This window comes from Haliotis asinina, chromosome 16 (assembly GCF_037392515.1).
Source record: "Haliotis asinina isolate JCU_RB_2024 chromosome 16, JCU_Hal_asi_v2, whole genome shotgun sequence".
In the NCBI taxonomy this organism is placed as follows: domain Eukaryota; kingdom Metazoa; phylum Mollusca; class Gastropoda; order Lepetellida; family Haliotidae; genus Haliotis; species Haliotis asinina.
Window position 1 is genome coordinate 4,841,637 of NC_090295.1, and position 20,063 is coordinate 4,861,699.

Genomic DNA, 20,063 nt, shown 5'->3' on the forward strand with positions numbered 1-20,063 from the left:
ATTAAACAGTTAAACTAAACTTTTCTTACAGACTTGTATTTCTAAAGCATTGACTTTATTTTCAAGGCATATTCCTTCTTAATGCGTACTGCCAAGCATAAATGCCATTTCAACTTTTCTTTAAATTCCTTAAAAATCAAAACACATCATTTTCAAATATCTTATTTTGTTGTCTGTTTATTTTCAAAAGTCATCATCCAACTACACTCACAGTCAGTGTTGATGAACAGTGGTTGCATGGCTTCCTCCTGTGTTTCCTCGACTTCCTTCAGCTGTGTCATCTGTTTCCTCATCCGACCTCCTGAAGCCTTCACAGTCTTCTCCACAGACCCACCTCGAGACCGTGTTGATCTGCTTGAGGACTCAACCAGTGCTAATTCCTCTGTTTTCTCAACAGATACTCCCCGAGACCGTGTTGACCTGCTTGAGGACTCAACCACTGCTAACTCCTCGGTCTTCTCAACAGATCCTCCCCGAGACCTTGTTGATCTGCCCAAGGACTCAACCACCGCCAATTCCTTGGTCTTCTCCACAGATTCTCGAGACCATGTGGATCTGCCTGAGGGCTCTACTCCTACTAATGAGTCAGTTTTGTCCACTGACCCACCTCGAGATCGTGTTGACCGGCTTGGAGACTTCAGCACTGCTACTTCCTCAGTCTCCTCTGGAGTATTCTGTGATTCCTGTACTACCTCTTCAACATTTGTCATCTTTCCTTTTCTGCCCGGTGATTTGGGGAGGGTAGGCTTTTTACCAGATGACCTTCGCCCTGGTGATGGAGCTGGTGGCTCCAAGGTTCTCTCAGGTGATTCCTTCTCCTCTTGAAGTCCCCTTCCTCCTCTAGCCGGAGACCTCCGAGCTGCTGATCTGGATGATCTGCGACTCGGAGATGCTGATCCTTCTCTTGGTGGAGATGAAGCTTCTACCTTGTCTTTAACAGACTTTCTTCTTGGACTTTGTCTTGCAGGAGATGTGGAGCTTGCTCTTTCTGGAGAAGCATCAAGGAGATCCTCTTTCTTAGATTTTCTTCTCCCAGGGGAGGCCTTTGCAGCAGCCTTGGAGGCCCTCCTGCTGGGAGATGCTGATGTAGCTCGAGCATCGACTTCATCATCCATGGACCTAACTGGAGATATCTCATTTTCTTTCTGTGACTTTCTTCCAGTGGGAGAATGTTTGGCTGCTTGTCTAGATGCCCTTCGACTAGGGGAGGCAGACTTGAGTCTCACTGGAGAACCCTCTTCAAGTGCAATCTCTGCTTTCTTTGACTTTCTTGATGGTGAGAGCTGAAGCGTATCTCTGGATGTTCTGGAGGTAGAAACCTCTGTGACAGTCACAGCACTCACTCCATCGGTAATCTTCTTGGTTGCACTGCGTGTTGATTTGCCAGGGGATTCAGCAAACAGCTCATCAAATACTTTGACGGGAGACTCCATCTTCAGCCATGACTGTTCCCGTCTCCTTGGAGAATCCTTTCTGGGAGATCTGGATCTTGCTTCCTGTGTTTGCTCTGATGAAACTCCTGGTGATGATGGTTGTGAAGACTCCCTTGAGACTAGAGCTGGGGACTGTTGTGATCGTTCTTGGGATTCTCCTAATGACCTAGTTGGTGATGCCCTTAATGATCTTGCAGGGGACTCTCTTAAAGTTCTTGCAGGAGATTCCCTTAATGATCTAGCAGGTGATGATCTGGTTGACCTAGCAGGGGATTCCCTTAATGACCTTGCTGGGGATTCCCTCAAAGACCTGGCAGGTGATTCCCTTAATGACCTTGCTGGGGATTCCCTCAAAGACCTGGCAGGTGATTCCCTTAATGACCTTGCTGGAGATTCCCTCAAAGACCTAGCTGGGGATTCCCTCAATGACCTAGCTGGGGATTCTCTCAATGACCTAGCCGGGGATTCCCTCAATGACCTAGCCGGGGAGGACCTAGTGGACCGTGCAGGGGATGCCCTGATTTCTATTTCTCCAGATGTATCTGGACAAAAGTCTTCCCCATCATCCACTTGAGTCGACGTGACATCTGCCTCTCCAGCGTGCTCCTCCTCCATCCGTATCTCCCCCTCCACCAGATCCAGCTCATCCTCATCCACACCTACATCCTCAGTACTGTCTGCCCGCGTTTCCCGCACAACACATGGCTCAGCTGCAACAGGCCTTGTTTCAATGACAACCTGAGGCCCAGCCTCCATGTTATCATCTTCAGTAAGGTCTACAACATCGTCCTCATTGGCATGTTCCTCCTCATTCTGCTGCTCCTGCACCACATCCACGTCTTGATGCAAGCCCGGCTCTGCCTGGAAACAGGGTTCAGATCCTTGCTGGTCCTTGCCTGACGCGGGCACTGAGGGCGACAAATCAGGAGGTGTAGGGGCGTCATCATCAATCTCCATCTCGTCTGAAAACAAGTGAGTGAATAACAGTTTGGGTTGACCGAGGGGGGATTTAGTGGTTAGATGGTTCCATCTTATGCTTCAAGATGATTGGACATTCAGAAAAAGTAATGTCATCACTAACACGAAACCTAGCAGAACACAGGCTTGTACAAGATGGATAGGGGCACCTGTTTTCTTACTAATTCTTCATAACAAAGATGTCATTTATGGCCCATAATGTTTGGCTCAGAAAAATACAACATACACAAACAAGTTAGATACACAGGGCACAGAGGCCAGAACAATAAGTACCTGAATCGGCTGGGTTAAAGTTGAAGGTGATGTCATCATCCAAGTCATCATCAGGAGGGTCGACAATGTCATCAGCGCCCCGTTGTCGGTCAGTTCGTATTGGTGGGCGTATCAAACTGTCCATGCGTGCAGCCATCTTGGGAGACAGGCTGTGACAAGGATGAGGCAGATAAGTATACAGTGTCATGTACAATTGTGTCCATAAATTTACTTAGTTATAGGCTCACTCCCTAAAATGTCAAGCTCAAGGTCAAGTGTCTGAAATTGGTCACAACTGGTACGGGAAACATCAAACATTTCTGTTCAGTTCGTTAATGAATCAGAAATATTTAACTTTTAATAATAGAACCAGTGGATCTTTTGAAGTGAGATGACTCTGAAGATTTACAAGGAGTGCTTAGTGGTTTGGGCATTCACCGGTCACACTGGAGACAATTCAAAAGATGGGTACGAGGCATGAAGCCCATTTCTGGTGGTCCCCACCAAGACTTTGCTTGAATATTGCTAAAAGTGGAGTGAATCAAAACTAAATCATTCACTCACTAAAGATTTGGGGATAGCTGAAGGATCAAACTCTGCACAGAAGACACCCTTCACTTACCTTGTTCCAGCCACTGGAATTATCATTCATAAACAAGCAACCTCACCTTTCTGGCGTGGGACTCCTGTTCTTGACAGACCTAGGACTGGGTGGAGATGGTGGAGACAGTTTCTTCTTGACTGGTGTTTGATCATCGTCAATAGTAACTGGTTCCACAAAGCGTAGGTGTTTGGGTGTTGATGACACTGATGCTGATGTTGATTGCCGTCCAGACGTACTGGGCTGGTCAGCAAATGACAACTGTTTGGGTGTGGTGGGTACAGAAGTTGGCTGTTTGAGTTTTGCTGCAACTCCTGCAGACAGCTTCACGGCAAACCCCAGTCGCTTGGGTCGATGTAGTGCCGTCGGAGTCTTGTCAGAAACATCTGCATGGAAACAGGCAAATACTCTTGGAATGTTTGTGCAAAAGTGGAATCAAGCTAAAAAATAGTGTGAGTGAAAATAGTTATGTTTAAAGCAACAATCACGTTGCAACGTAGTCTAGACTCAGGGAATCCTGCGCAAATCCCAACCCAAAATTCTGTACAGTGTAATCACAAATCCGGACACATTAACACAATTCTGTGACAAACTGTGTCACAAAAGACACAACTCATCCTACCTAATGTACTGGACGCAGGACTGGGGGACTTTGTGATAAGTCGTCGCACTTTGAGTATGGACTGCGGTGTGCGGAGTGTGGAAGGCATGGAAATCCGTGATGGCGACTTCCTGCGGACCTTCGGAGTTTGCAGCAGCGACATTGTTCCTGCAACTGAATACCGCGACTTCTTCTTACTGAAAAAGAAGAAAAAAATATCTCACTCGTCAGGCCAATCTGTTTAGAAGAGGCAGAAACACATGATGAAAATTTGAATTGAATAATCCATACATTTAGGATTCTGCTGCAGGGCTTTTCTTAAATATTGTAACTCTGTAATGCCATTACAGAATTGTTTTCACACTTCACCTGTAATGTTCCAGGACTGCTGTTCGGGGAATTTACTCAGCAATATTGTGATTATATGATGTTAACCTGACGATGACAAACTGTGACTGAAAGCATCAGCAACAATCTAAACCACTGGTACAGTTTCAATATGATGACACACCATCAGCCAAATCACTAAGCCCAGCCAAGTTTTATGAAACAGTGGTTGCTATGACCTTTTTACAGCTGTGATAGTATCTACTATTGTGTGGAACTGGACCCTGAGTGTCTGTCTGAGTGTCCTACCTCTGGAGTGTCTCCTTCAGTGACTTGTTGACAGACAGGGGAGAGTTCAGGACTGCAGGGTCCCTGGTAACCTGATACACCGACAAGTTCTGTTTGTCCGATGCAGATCCACACATTCGGGTAGGGTACACCACATCCTGGACCTCACTGCCAACAACATATACAACAACTCATAGCAGCATACAACAACCCAAAACAGTGTTCAACAACAGATACAACACATACAACTCAAAACAACAGATACAACACATACAACTCAGAACAATGTTCAACACATACAAGAATTCAAAACAACATTCAACAACATACGACAATTCAAAGCAACATTCAGCAACAAACAATTCCAAACATTCAACAACATACAACAATTCAAAACAATGTTCATCAACAAACACGACATCTCAAAACAACAAACAACAGTCACCAACACATCAAACAACATATGTAACATGCACAGCACAAACACCAGCACATAAAAAAAAGCAGGACACACACAACATCCATTCTTACATCAAACATTTTTCTACCTAAAACAGCACCAAAGCAGATAAGGAATCTTTATCAAAAACATTTTTGTTTCATGGTGATGTCAAAGTTTGTCCTCGACCAATTAGTCTGACACCTCATAATACTTGTGTACATTTTAACAGGTAACATCACAAAGGCAATATTTACAAGACTTCTAAAAGTCTCTGTATCAGCTAACCTCACAACTGTCTAGGAAACGTTTTCTCATGTGCCAAACATGTAGAGGGAATATGCTTTCCTAAAACTGACAAATCAGGTATGATTTCTTCAGAAATATTCAAACGTAAGTGGTGAGTTTTTCCTGCCAAGTAAACTTTTAGCCAACACATACCAACTGGACATTCTTTGACCTCAGCTCTTTCCACAATACTGTATTAAGCAAAGAAAACAGAATCTTCATTAAATGACAGCTGAAATTCAATATCATATCTTGTTCACTGGCCTAACTTCCAAGGTGTAATTTTGGTACTACAATACCTTAATCTAAGCTTTTTCCGTGGAGTGATAGGTGTACACAGAAAGGGTCCCAGGTCACTCTCCTTCTCCTCCTCTTCCCTGGAAGAAACATATAGCTGTCAACATCCCTGCAGTGTGTGTGACGCCAGGTGCTAACCTTGTATGTGTAAGATAGATAAATGAATGCCATGCTGAACATGAATTCACAATACCATTACAAAAGTTCGCAGAATTTGAAACTTAATCAACACCATGACTGCCTATCACAAGCATTCTCGTAGTATCAATTCTATCTGAATTTGCAACTACGCATAATCTCGTAACTATATCAGTGATATTTTATAACAAGTTTCGCATGAGGGCACAATAGGCACAAGCAACAAATGCCTCCTGGTGTTCTGGTGATGTTTGTTTCCGCCAGGATACGAATGCTTCATGAGCCTGTACTGCCAACATGGGAATCTTGTCTTAAAATACCACAGATGTAGTTACATAAAAACTCGGTGCGGCAAATTCAAGCAGACATTGATACTATGAGTATATTTGTTAAGACAATATCATACGAAGTGAAAGAATCACAGCTGACCTAGATTTTGTCATTTGTACATTGTATCATCGTAAGCAGTCAACTGAAGATGTCTGGACCAGTGGATGATAGCACGGTGAACATGTTTGCAAGACTGGTACAACAAATAGTGGCTCAGTTGTCAAGGTGTGGCTGTCAGGGATTTGAATCTGGTTTGCCCTGGTTTGCCTGCACTGTATCCAAGCATCAAAATAGGAAACAATTCAGACACGTTTTACTCACCTGTCAACATGCTTTAATGTAACTGACAACTACCATCTTTCAATATATTTTGGTATGACACAGCCAGGTTCCTCCTGCTCTCGAGGAACACCCTATCTATGACACCAAGTGAACAACATGGCAATCTCTGTCACCTTTGTGGGGATTCCTGATATTGCTTCACTTCCTGTACTTTCTCCATCATCGCCAGAATGAGGCTGGAGTGGGAAACAACCTTTGACCTCTCAGACTGGGTGACAACTGTAGACAACGGCTTCGGACGTCTCACTAAGGAGGAACAATACTTCCACTGAACACCATTTCATGTAAGAATTCCATCACAGGTTCAATAAAACAGAACCCATCCACGTATAAAGACAAAAAAACAAACAATAAATAAAAAGCAAGCAATTCCTTAATGTACCACACGTGATAAACTATATTTTCAAAATTACTGAAGTAGAAAAGAATCTAGCTATTTACCATCTATTCTCTTTCCAGCAGTTTTTCTAGGCATGCTTGGGTGGTCGCCAACAAGCTTTTTCTGTGGGGCAGGCAGTGTGCGGAAAAATCCATCAACAATGGAGTTCCGTGCTCCAGCCCTCTCCCTGGCCTTGGCGCTGGTCTCAGTCTGGGTGGAGGAAAGTCAATAATATTCCTTAGTGTGTAGATGACGGGGCAGTGTCTTGCTTTATATCACAAGATTAGTAGGGTGATTAAGGAGAGAGTGACAAGTGACAAGGGACACTATGGCAGGAAAATGGAAGGGTGGCAAACCCAGCTGGGTGACTGATTTTACATTTGCTTCAAGGGATTCAAGTTTCCACATACCGTTCGGAAGGAAGGGATGACAAGCAAATAGCACATGGAAAAAATTAAGATTCTGTCATGCACAGGACTATAATAACTAATTGGACACAAACATACAACAAACATTGGTCATTGAACACTGTAACTGAGGTTAGTTTCACAACTCTTATAGCAATATTCCAGCAACATCACGACCGGAGACACTCGAAATGGGCTTCACACATTGTTCCCATGTGGGGAATCAAATAAGGGCCTTTGGTCTGATGAGAGAATGCCTTTACCATTGGGCTTCTCCCTCCTGGAACATTTTGAAAATATGGTTCTAGTCTAGTTTTCAATTACAAACTTTTAGCTTTGTGTTCACCCACGCACGCACACACGCACAAACACACACACACACGCACACACACACGCACACGCACACGCACGTCATTGTTTCTACCCATATGCAGGGAACCCCTCATGAGAACAAGATCCATATCAAGACAAAAATGTGTCACTCTAGTAAATAAATCAAAGGGACACTAGTATCTTAACCTTCCAGTGCGTACTGTATTTCAAAACCAAGTTGAATCAGGAATGACAATACGAGCACAACCTCACGATCATAAACATAAACAAACATCGAGGGCACATCAACCCATGTTCCCCTTGGGACCAGTGAACAACTTATATTATCTTACTTCACACATAAATGTTGTTTTCTGATTGGCTAAGCTCCTTCCTATTATTTTCAGTGTACTCCACTTACAAGTGAGGTAAATTTTAATGTATCCTGCTGCCAATGGCAACTCATACAGTACTTCTTGGTAGTGCTTCTTCGTCTCCAATAACAATGAATCACACATGATGCACGGAAATTACTGATGTTTTGCAAAAATGCAAATCGGTGGAAGGACAATAACTCGAAATTGTTTTTTCTTCTGTCGTCTGCAATATCTAGTGATGGCTACGAAAGGATTTGCTAAGCACTCCATTATATATATTTTAACAAAACATTCAAATGTAGTTCCTGTGTATATTAAGAAGGGGAATTAGCAGCGACTTCACTAAGACAATACATGCGAGAAAAACAGCAAGGTGCAAGATTCGAATTGTTCGATTTCGAATTGTTCGATTCACAAAGGTTGGATGAAGTGAACCATCCGACAGCCATGCTTCAATCAGTTACAACTTAACATTGAGGTGTTCGGTAAGATAAATACATTTCTTCACTGATCCCTTGGGGCCCATGGGTTGATGTGCCCTCACTGTTTGCTTATGTTCCCCTCTCCCTTCAGGTACATCATACCCCACTGAACAACTTAAAATGTTAACCAGCTCACCATCACTCGGTGTTTGATCTTCTCATTCAGTCGGATGGCTTCGATGTACCGAGCCCGCTGTAGATAGTGCATGACAAGCAGCTCTGCTGAGTGGGGCTCCGAGCTCTCCAGGAGGTAGTTCTGTAGGTGGTGTTCCTCTACATCACTCAGCGGCAGCTGCAGCAGCTGGTCTATTGTATGTGCTGCAGCAAACAGGGGTATCGGTTCAGATAACTACTAACAATGTCCACCTAGATATTCTTGTCACTTCAAGAATTATTGCAGAATCTACACTTAGTGAGTTTTTTTATTTTGCAAGAGTGAGGTGAGTCAGCTAAAATATGCAGTATCAGCAGTATTTTAGCCACATTGTTACCATAAATAAATAAGTCAGTGAGGAAGATTTACATCACATTGCCAATATTAGTAAGAAACACTTTCAGACTACAAAACTCCCAAAATAACAATACCTACCACACCAAAACACGTCACAATACCACGACTGTGTAACAGTAAACAAGCATACACGTTGAGAAGCAATATAGAAACAGGCAGGGTTAGGGTTAGGGTTGACAGGCTGAAAACAATATTTCAGCAATGTTTATCTGCTCACTACTCACTTTGATGGCAGCCGAGAAACAGGTGACTCAGCAGGTCGGCCATATTGTTTTTATCCCTGCATGCCCGCTGGTATTCAAACGCTTCTGTGATCAGCCTGCAATAAATCAGCAAAAGTTTTAAGTACAATGTAAACTCTGTTTACAAAATTACTCCAATTTCTTCATTTTCATCCTTATCAAATTTACTCAATACCGGTAAGATGAACTTTTTAAACTGTTGCTAAAGTCTGCATGCACCAATATTTGCACCATATGCCAGCAACCTGTAAATAAATTCTGACAATCCAGGGATGGACATCATGAGCACCTCTCTACACAATTGGGGTACGATAAATTGGCCACCTGATCCAGTTGTTTCTTGCAACTACAAGATAGCCAAAGACCATTTTAAAGCCAGTAAAACTGCTGCACAAATTGCAAGAAAGGTCCAACCCAGACGGGATGATAGCCACCCAGTCACATCAGAGTGTGACCATCCAATCTGCTTGACCACCAAGCAGACCAGCGGAGGTAGCTGGGTGCTGATTGCAACCTTGTAATTCAATGGTAACAACACAAAAAGATCAAAGTTCAATCCACTTTTACCTTAAAGTCGATAATGCTATGATGTCCATTTTACATGCATACCCTGTACAGGAAAGAAAGTGTCAACTTCTGCTATGTCATCTGTGCGTCCATGACTTACCCATTAGCCAGTAACACTGTGAGCTTCAGCTTCACCTCCTCCTGTGACATCACCGTGACGCTGCGGAGGCTGATGTAACGCAGGGCCAACTTGCTCTCCCCTTGAAACAGCAGCGACTTGATGACCCTGCATTGCTGCCACTGACCAAGTTGTAGGTTGGACATTGGGTGGAGCAAGTGGAGGAACGCCTCCTGAAACAGAGAGCAGATACTGAACGCTTGCTGAAACAAAGGAGACACATAGAACAGTCGGTAAACAGACGAGATATTGAGTGCTTGGTTAAAGAGAAAGGAGGTACAGAACACTCTCTTAAACACAGTTGAGATATAGAATGCTTGCTGAAACAAAGTTGAGATGTGGTACACTTAATGACACACACAATGGAGAAACAGAGTGATTCATAAAAAACATAGAGCACTCCCTAAAGCAGAACACATTGATGGCTTGACAGTGGCAGATACAGGACACATTCTTCTTACTTACCTCAAAGTCCTTGTGATCCAACAACCAGAAGGCCTGGATCTGCTTCACTACAGACAGAGGAAGAGAGAAAGACTTGGCAAATTTGGCAATCTTGTCAGCAAACTGAAATAGAAGTATAGGACACTTGCAAAAATAATTGAGAAGAAAAACAAACTCTGCATAAACAGATCTGATAAACATGTATCAAAGCGTCTGATGTTTACAACTGCAGAAGTCCTTTCATATTTCTAGATAAAACAACTACGTAATGTACTAAAATCTGTCAATTCCTTATCATGAGTGGCTCAGGTTGGTAAATCCTACAGTGGGGTGAGATGGGACACTGTCTGCATAATGTGGGTGTAAGAGCCTTGAAGGGGGCTGGTTGTAGAACAGGATGGTGGAGGCTTGATGTGCAAGGTTTTGGCTGGTTGCGTAAAGTGGGGACTGGCTGTGTAAGGTGGGTGTGGGGTTGGTTGTGTAAAATAGGGCTGGCTGTGTAAGGGGGTGGGTGGGGGCTGGTCGTATAAGGTGGGTGTGTGGGCTGGTTGTGCAAAATGGGGCTGGCTGTGCAAGGTAGGGGGGGCAGCTGGTTGCGTAAGGGGGTTAGTTGTTGTGTAAGGTGAGTGTGGGGGCTGGTTGTGTAAGGGGGTGTTGGGGCTGGTTGTGTAAGGTCGGGCTGGTTGTGTAAGGTGGGGCTGGTTGTGTAAGGTGAGGGAGCAGGCTGCATGTGTATGGCTGGGGAGGGAGTTGTGCAAGGTACCCGGGTGCATGAGGGTCCTCCATTCTGAAAACATCTTTAGATTTAGCCCGGAAATATGTCATTTATGGGCATGTTTCACCAGATAATATTTAACTCAAACAAACATACTTAAATGGCTATTTAGTAAAATTTTTCCAAACATAAACATATTTGTATTTCTATAAAAAATAGAGTTTTTCATAGACAAATCATGGAGTGGAATTTCTGTGCATTTGAACATCAAAGTAACTCCTGCAAAGTGGAAGTAGTGAGCATCTCTGATATGGGCTAGCTCTGTAAGGAGTGAGTGAGTTTAGTTTTATGCCGCACTCAGCAATATTCCAGCAATATGGCGGCGGTCTGTAAATAATGGAGTCTGGACAAGACAATCCAGTGATCAGCAACATGAGCATCGATCTGTGCAATTGGGAACCGATGACATGTGTCACCCCATCCCGTTGGTCGCCTCTCACGACAAGCATAGTCGCCTTTCATGGCAAGTATGGGTTGCTAAAGGCCTATTCTACCCCCTGGACCTTCACAGGTCAGCTGTGTAAGGTGGTGGTGGGTGATGTTTGTGTAAGGTGGAGACAGTACAGTGGATGTGGTCAGAGAATGCTCACCTGTTCATGTCGATGCTCCTCCACGAGTGATGCCAGGTCCAGCAGGAGGTATAACACAATGGAATGTTTCACTCCGATACTCACATCCTCCAACAGGTAGATGTTCAACAGCGCCTACACACACAACATTCAATCTGAGCACAGCAAACTAAATTTACTTTCATAAAATTACAGCTTCAATGTTTTCCAAATTTGACACAATACAGTCACAAAAAACCTCATCTCAAAACTCAAATCAAATATCAACTCTGAGTCTTGATATGACACACCCAGGGATGACCCAAAGATCTACAACTCTCTATCCCTACTTCAAACTAGCAGACAACAATATGGCCTTGACTTACATGAAGACTGGGGGGTGGGTAGAGGCCACTCCCTCCTTCTCGCTCCCAGAGGTCATGGACAGTATCCCCACAACAGTCTACCAAGCCGTCAATCAGCAGAAGCTCACTTGGGCTGATCTCACTGAAACATAGCATTGCACCAAACAATCATAAATACTGATTGTTTCCAGAATGTTCACTCAAGTAGACAAAACAGTTGAAAATTGTCAATCCCCATCTGTGCCATGGTATCCTATGACCTGTCAATTATTACAGTCAATAATGTTATTACAGCTTTTGTATCTTTGGCCTTCAACACCACAGTGGTATCCATAGGTAACACCAATCAAGAGTTGCATCGGTATCCATGGTTACAGTTTCTGTATCTAAAATCCGTTACTACAACTGCATCTGCATCCATGGTGGCACTCACTTGAGAAGCTTCTGTATCTCAGACCGATCAACACTTGCATCGGTATCCATGGTAACATTCAACTGTGCAGCGTTTAAAACCCCCAACAACTGTATCAGTTTCTATGGTAACACATACCTGTGCAACTTCTGTATCTCGGCCCGGCGTGAACTGAAGGCCTGGGTCAAGTTTCCAGCTGGGAAGCGGTACAGACCCTCAACATCATCACCAATTTCTGTCAACAATATTGAAATATGTTTCAAAAGATAACTGTTAAAAGGACTCCAGTCCTTGATAAATGTAATTTTCTGAAAAAAAATGATATTTATATCTATCCTGATTCATGGTTATTATGCTCTATCTCCTCCTTCTATCCGAAGACAGTGGAACACTTGAAATCCCTTAAAGTTCCGTTCTAATTGAAGCAGACATACAAGACACTCACCCCTCAGCAGCCTCCCTTTCCCGCCAATAAGGTCACATGACCAGCCATGCTTGTCACACTTTCCAAAATCTCAGAAGCCCGACACGAGAACTGCTGTGAATTCAGCATGCCTGAGAGGGTGGTTGGGAGGGCTTGATGCATTGAGTCAGGATAAGTATAAAAGATATTTTTTTTCAGAAGATATTTTTCATTATCCTGATTCATGCTTATTATGCTTACAGAATCCAATGGAAATGGTGGTGGCACAAGCCACACTGGATTCTGCTGAACTACCATATAAGTACATCCAGTACTTTCCCCACCCACTTTGGGAAAAATAACGGCAGTAGTTCAGTCCTGTTCTAATATTCATCTGTGAGATGGAGGGATCACATCCGGTGAAACTTGGTCTTTTTGTGAAGCATTCGTTGACCAGAACGTGATGATATATAGATCAGCTAGCATCCCGCTAGTGTCTAATGCAACTGTATGTCAAGATTTCCATCAAGACCAGTCGTGACCTTCTTCATGTACAAGTATCTTTATTAAGAGTACAGGGTCATAAACACTCATGATACCCTGTTCAAGATGTGCACATGGACTCTAAACCATTATACCCCACAGAGTGTATCAATAAATCACATGATAAAGGGGTGAGTGAAACTCAGCATCTTTGTGGAACCGTTAGTTGTTGTGTGACAAGTAGCCCTAATTGGAGGATGCTAGAGACGTCCTCCGTGGCAACGTCCTGTAGGTAGTGGTTGGCAAACACCATATTTGATTTCCAAAAGTAGCCCTCCATTACAGTTGTTAGCAAGCAGTTTCGATGTAGAGCAAGTGTGAATGCTAAGGTCCTCACTTTGTGTGGAATGGAAGCTCACAGAGGGTTCAAGTCCTGCTGCTTTGTAGGCCTTCAATATAACATCTCTCATCCATACTGACATAGTGTTGCAGGATGCTTCCATAGTGTCTCAGTAGATAATGATTGAGCATCGTCCAGGTGAAGTCCTCATTAATGAAGGTTGGTGATGATGAGCTTGGTGAACAGAGGGCAAAAGATATTCCAAACAGTAGAACCGACCACTGGTAGTGTGGACCGCTGAATAGGAAGCACAAAGTTCTTACAAACTTCTCAGCAAACTGCGGAAGAACAAACATGTTTGCATGAAGGACACAACATATGCGAACCAACTGCGGACAGCTGCAACTCACATTGGGAGCATGATCTCATCAACCGAGACCAAAACCAAGTTGAAGAAAACGTGTCCAAAACTTATGTTTCAACAATAATTTTACATCATGATGATAATAAATCCAATCCAAAACCAAACACAACACAATTTAGTTTAAAAGGACCAAAATGCAGCAAAAACTCATTGCCCCATTGGGACCCCTGGTGCCTCCAAGTCCAACTGTCTGGGTCAGGTGATGAAGGAGAGAGTGACAAGCATGGCTGGTCATGTGACCATACTGGAAGGAACAGCAGGCTTCCGGTGGGTGAATGTATTCCCTTCAATTAGAAGGGAACTTCAATGGATTTCAAGTATTCCACTATCTTCACATAGTTTCACAGTTTCATTCTCTGATCAATGTCTGCAACCTGTAGAAGACCAGGGTTGAACCATGCAACATAGGTGAAAGAGACTGAGGGTTTTATATTGCTTTGAATACTATTTCAGATAGTTAGCATGAGTGTGAGAAGAAAGCCAAAAGTCGGCCTCAGACCTAAATCCAGTTTGGTAAAACCAATGAACATGGGTTGATACCGACAAGCACCTATAAAAAAACTGGTCACGAATGGGATCTGAAACCAAATTCAATGAGTTCTGTTTGTTGTTTTACAACCACCAATCAATTGTGCAAACCAAGTCTCTGATAATAACCACGGGAAGCATTTGGTCGACAGTTGATTTTGGTTTAAATACCATTTATTTTCAAAAAGTGAACTCGATTAAGTACAAGTTTTCAAATGTTAGGATAGCATGAAACTAATGACAAATATCTGTCTGTGTAGCAAATTCATGCTGCAATACTGCACCATCCCAGAGATTCTTGCCTCCCCCCTTGTATGTTCAGTACACTAATACTTTCATCACAGCTTCATTGGCTCCTAGAATACATCAACATTATTCCTACCGTCACACTCTGGCAGCAGACCGGCATCGATGAACCAAAGAACTATCTGCAGATGCTGAGACAGGAACTGGATGACATTCAACCTTGTCTCTAGCTCCACCACACCTGCAAGTACAGACACTGCAAGTACAGACACTGCAAGTACAAACACATCAGTGTACAGACACTGTAAGTACAGACACTGCAAGTACAGACACTGCAAGTACAGACACATCAGTGTACAGACACTGAAATGACAGACATGTCGGAGTACTTTATTGAAAGTAGTGACACGCAAGAGTACAGACTTGAAAGTACAGACACACCTGGGTACAGACATTGAATGTACTGAAACCTCAGAGTACAGATACTGAAAGTACAGACACGCCAGATCACAGTTACCATAAGTACAGACACATCAGAGTACAGACACCAGAAGTACAGATGCATCAGACTACAGAAATGGCAAGTACAAAAACACCAGAGTACTGATACATGAGACTACAGACATGGCAAGTACAGACATGTCACAGTAGAAACGTCAGGTGGTGCTATTGTTGACATACCCTGTTCTGTTGTCGGTGCCGACTGAGTCAGCAGAGTCAAGATGATGGTTCGCAGGTGATGCAAGGTGACCTTTGACTTGTTCAGTACCTGGAGCAGTCGGTGGTCAACATGGTTGCCAGACCAGTCGTACAGAGGAGCACCTGTAACATGATGTCAGTAGTATGCATCAATAATGTATTCTTACAAACATTGCTGTCAGTGTACAGGTGAACTTACACTTGGTGTCAGTGTACAGGTGAACTTACATTTGGTGTCAGTGTACAGGTGAACTTACACTTGCTGTCAGTGTACAGGTGAACTTACACTTGGTGTCAGTGTACAGGTGAACTTACATTTGGTGTCAGTGTACAGGAGTACTTACACAGTATCAATGTTGTCTGTGTACAGGTGTACTTACAGGGTCGGTGTACAGGTGTACTTTTATACAGTGTCAGTATTGTCAATGTACACATGTACTTACACACAGTATCAATGTTGTCAGTATAAAGGTGTTCTTACACGGTGTCAGTGTAAAGGTGTACTTACACAGTGTCAGTGTAAAGGTGAACTTACATTTGGTGTCAGTGTACAGGAGTACTTACACAGTATCAATGTTGTCTGTGTACAGGTGTACTTACAGGGTCGGTGTACAGGTGTACTTTTATACAGTGTCAGTATTGTCAATGTACACATGTACTTACACACAGTATCAATGTTGTCAGTATAAAGGTGTACTTACACGGTGTCAGTGTAAAGGTGTACTTACACAGTGTCAGTGTAAAGGTGTACTTAAACAGTGTGAATATTGTCAGTGCACAGGTGTTCTTACACACAGTAGCAATGTTGTCAAGTGTACAGGTGTACTTACACAGAGTCAGTGTAAAGGTGTACTTAGCAACAGTGTGAAGGTGTACTTACACATGGTCTCAATGTTGTCAGTTACTTACAGTGTCAATGTCACCGTAAAGGTGTGCCTACACTTGGTGTCAGAGTTTAGATGTACTGACATATGGTGTCAATGTACAGGTATACTTACACGTGGTGTCAGTTGTCAGTGTACAGGAGTACTTAGGCTTGGTGTCGGTGTACATGTGTGCTTAGACTTGATGTCAGTGTACAGATGTACTGACACTGTGTCAGTGTTGTCCACATACAGATGTACTTACACACAGAGTCAATATTGTGTTTGGTGGCAGCAACTTTGTCCCACGCCCAGTCCAGCAGGAACTTCAGAGTACAACCTTGCTGCACAAACTCTGAAAACACAAATCATGTTCACAAAAAACACTTCCAACTAAATTAACATGCAAGACACACACGACTCCACACATCCAAGAGAAGAGACGCAGCAGCTTACTGAAACAAGACACTGTTAGGAACTGATGGTATGTTTACAGATGTCCTTGATATTACCACCGGGGTAAAAGCCAGCTGTTGTACTCACCTCCAGCTGCCCACGCTGTGATACAACAGTTAATAAACTTGATCATTGAGTGGTCTAGTGCCATGTTGAGTAAGGCCTGACGCTGCTGAGCCTGTGTGTAGAAACACCCAGTATGAGAAAGGCACATATATTTGTGAAATATCTGGCTATTTTCATAAATGGTATGTGCCACACAGTCACATAGTGTACTTAATGCAGGTGTAGTGTGAGTTGTAACGTCTTGAGGCAGATGAATGCTGTACTTAATGCAGGTGTAGTGTGAGTTGTAACGTCTTGAGGCAGATGAATGCTGTGCTTACTGCAGGTGTAGTGTGAGTTGTAACGTCTTGAGGCAGATGAATGCTGTACTTAATGCAGGTGTAGTGTGAGTTGTAACGTCTTGAGGCAGATGAATGCTGTACTTAACGCAGGTGTAGTGTGAGTTGTAACGTCTTGAGGCAGATGAATGCTGTACTTAACGCAGGTGTAGTGTGAGTTGTAACGTCTTGAGGCAGATGAATGCTGTACTTAATGCAGGTGTAGTGTGAGTTGTAACGTCTTGAGGCAGATGAATGCTGTACTTAACGCAGGTGTAGTGTGAGTTGTAACGTCTTGAGGCAGATGAATGCTGTGCTTACTGCAGGTGTAGTGTGAGTTGTAACGTCTTGAGGCAGATGAATGCTGTACTTAACGCAGGTGTAGTGTGAGTTGTAACGTCTTGAGGCAGATGAATGCTGTGCTTACTGCAGGTGTAGTGTGAGTTGTAACGTCTTGAGGCAGATGAATGCTGTACTTAACGCAGGTGTAGTGTGAGTTGTAACGTCTTGAGGCAGATGAATGCTGTGCTTACTGCAGGTGTAGTGTGAGATGTGAGGTCACAATACAGATTGACGATGTTTTTACTGCAGGTGTGGTGTGAGCTGTGACGTTGCAAGGCTGTTGTCCAGTGCACAGGCTGGTGTTGTACTTACTGCAGGTGTGGTGTGTGATGCAAGGTGTCAACACAAGATTGATGTTTACTTACTGCAGGTATATGAGCTTTGAGGTTGTGACACAGACAGATGTTGTACTTACTGCAGGTACGGTGTGAGCTGTGAGGTTGTGACACAGACAGATGTTGTACTTAGTGCCGGTACAGTGTGTGCTGTGAGGTTGTGACACAGATAGATGTTGTACTTACTGCAGGTGTGGTGTGAGCTGTGAGGTCACGAGGCAGTAGACCAGTGCACAGACAGATGTTGTAGACGTCCTGTGGCTGCAGGAGACATGAGGGGCCTTTGGCTTCCATGTCGTACAACACCTGGTGGAAACACAACACCACATTTCACTCCTTGCTTCACTGAATGTCCTCTCTAAATAAAGCCTTGAGAGCAGAAAATCACGTCAAAAACAACCACCTTATCTCAACATGCAAGTCATCCACAGTAGATAACATAGAGATATTGTGTACTATCTGTGACAGGAAATTCTACTCTTTGCACGTTGCATGTCACACTCACGGCATTTTCAAACTATGCACTGTAAACAGTTTTTATTTCAGCTCACCTGCCTCTGTCGTCCGAGGAACTGGGCAGATATCGTGCCAGTTTCAAATACACACACAGCATCTGTAACAGCCAGGAATTTGTACAATAAAAGTATGACCTTTACCAAACCCATACTGGAACAAGAAATATAGAAAAAGACTCCACTGGACACAGATGACTCCGCTGCAATAGGAGGAGTTCCTTACACAGAGTGTGCTCTGGCGATTAATTTCTACTCAAGAACTTCAATAAACATCTACGCAGCTATCAGATGCACACCTTTCAAGTCACAATGAAACACATACTGTAAACCAGAAATATTCTGTGCCTTGAAAACTTTGCGTCAACATACACCCAGCCTGTTCTGCAACGTATTATTTTTGAGAGAGTAGAAGGCCTTGCAAACACAACACTGTTAACTTAAACTACATCGCTTCTTGTTAATCCCTTTGATCTTAACAGTATCAACTCAGTGTCAGTCGGCATGTAACTATAAGCAACAGAATACCTTCAAGACTTAAAAACTATTACCTGTTGTAAGCCGTCAATGGCAAATATTTTAAGCTCACAAAATATGCACAGTGTGCTTTCTCTTGCTTTGTATTTAAAACATGTATTTAAAATCCATGAAAGCTGTTCAAAAGAATAGTAACACATGACTGTTTATTTGACAATCAACCACAATTGTACTATAGGCAATGTGGCCAGTATCACTGAAAAAACTGTCTGTCTGTCTGTCTGTCTGTCTGTCTGTCTGTCTGTCTGTCTGTCTGTCTGTCGGTCGGTCTGTCTGTCTGTCACTAAAACAAAATGTGGAGGTTTGTAACTATACAGAAGCTATTTATGACCATCTTGGACAGTGTGAAGAAAAACAAAGACTCAATCATTCGTGAATGGAGGGCATCCGTTCTTCTCGATGCGATAATCCAACAGTAAGTGTAATTGTCAAAGTTAAAGTATTTGTTATGTGACACTGATTAAACTGTCCGGGAGTGCAAATAATCTACATCCAATTTGTAATTATTGTGTGTAGAATTTGTCTGTGTATTTCTTGAATAAAGTAGATGTCATCAGAAATATTTGTTTTGTGGTGTGTGTATTGATAAATATTGAAGGAATATCTAAAATATTTGTTGAAGTAAATTGAGGTGTGTGTATTGATAAATATTGAAGGAATATCTAAAATATTTGTTGAAGTAAATTTACCTTTCTTAATATTACTAGCCAGCGATTTTTTTTGCATCAGGAAGAAAAACGCAAAATACTCAAAATATAAACGGACGCAGAATATTTCAAAATCATGAGAGAGAAATTCCACAAAATTTATGTAAGTTCAAAGAGCAAAGTACATGTGGAATCTAAATGAATTCGTCGATAACGTACACCCTCCTGACGGAACAAACAGGCAGAACAGAAAAAAATCAACTATGTTCAAACCTCTGTAAAAGTGACAAAATTAAGAAATTGCATAAAAAATTAAATGCACACTTTTAGAGTCCCTACAAAAGAAGTTCATTCAAATCTTACACTATCATCACAGAGAAATTTATTAAAATATACCTCAGTTCAAATGTCTCTAAACTTACAAAAAAAAAAAACCCTAAAAAATACCAAAAAAAATTTGACATGCACACCATTAGAATGGTTGAAGGAACAAGTTTTATGGATGATCAACTTCTTTATTTTCACAATGGCAACGTTCCGGTATGGATTCTTTTACCGTCTTCAAGCATATGGGAGGACAAGGTGTAACAGTTTATATACATGAGCTATAGC

At 42.7% G+C, this 20,063-nt stretch overlaps 1 protein-coding gene across 2 annotated transcripts in view; it reads right to left on the reverse strand.

Annotated features, from left to right (window-relative positions):
* Positions 1-20,063, reverse strand: part of LOC137268078 (protein ELYS-like) — a 43,880-nt gene that overhangs the window by 6,812 nt on the left and 17,005 nt on the right. For both annotated transcript variants that reach the window (XM_067802585.1, XM_067802586.1), the window contains exons 14-34: positions 18,307-18,368; positions 17,942-18,061; positions 16,783-16,873; positions 16,505-16,594; positions 15,359-15,499; positions 14,814-14,918; positions 12,392-12,488; positions 11,863-11,983; positions 11,519-11,632; positions 10,175-10,276; positions 9,692-9,882; positions 9,007-9,101; positions 8,408-8,589; positions 6,756-6,903; positions 6,428-6,560; positions 5,507-5,584; positions 4,502-4,648; positions 3,887-4,062; positions 3,332-3,650; positions 2,685-2,833; positions 212-2,395 (exon numbers count right to left, since the gene is read on the reverse strand). In XM_067802585.1, the coding sequence (XP_067658686.1) occupies positions 212-2,395; positions 2,685-2,833; positions 3,332-3,650; positions 3,887-4,062; positions 4,502-4,648; positions 5,507-5,584; positions 6,428-6,560; positions 6,756-6,903; positions 8,408-8,589; positions 9,007-9,101; positions 9,692-9,882; positions 10,175-10,276; positions 11,519-11,632; positions 11,863-11,983; positions 12,392-12,488; positions 14,814-14,918; positions 15,359-15,499; positions 16,505-16,594; positions 16,783-16,873; positions 17,942-18,061; positions 18,307-18,368 (4,845 nt within the window). The remainder of the gene's footprint in view (positions 1-211; positions 2,396-2,684; positions 2,834-3,331; positions 3,651-3,886; positions 4,063-4,501; positions 4,649-5,506; positions 5,585-6,427; positions 6,561-6,755; positions 6,904-8,407; positions 8,590-9,006; positions 9,102-9,691; positions 9,883-10,174; positions 10,277-11,518; positions 11,633-11,862; positions 11,984-12,391; positions 12,489-14,813; positions 14,919-15,358; positions 15,500-16,504; positions 16,595-16,782; positions 16,874-17,941; positions 18,062-18,306; positions 18,369-20,063) is intronic.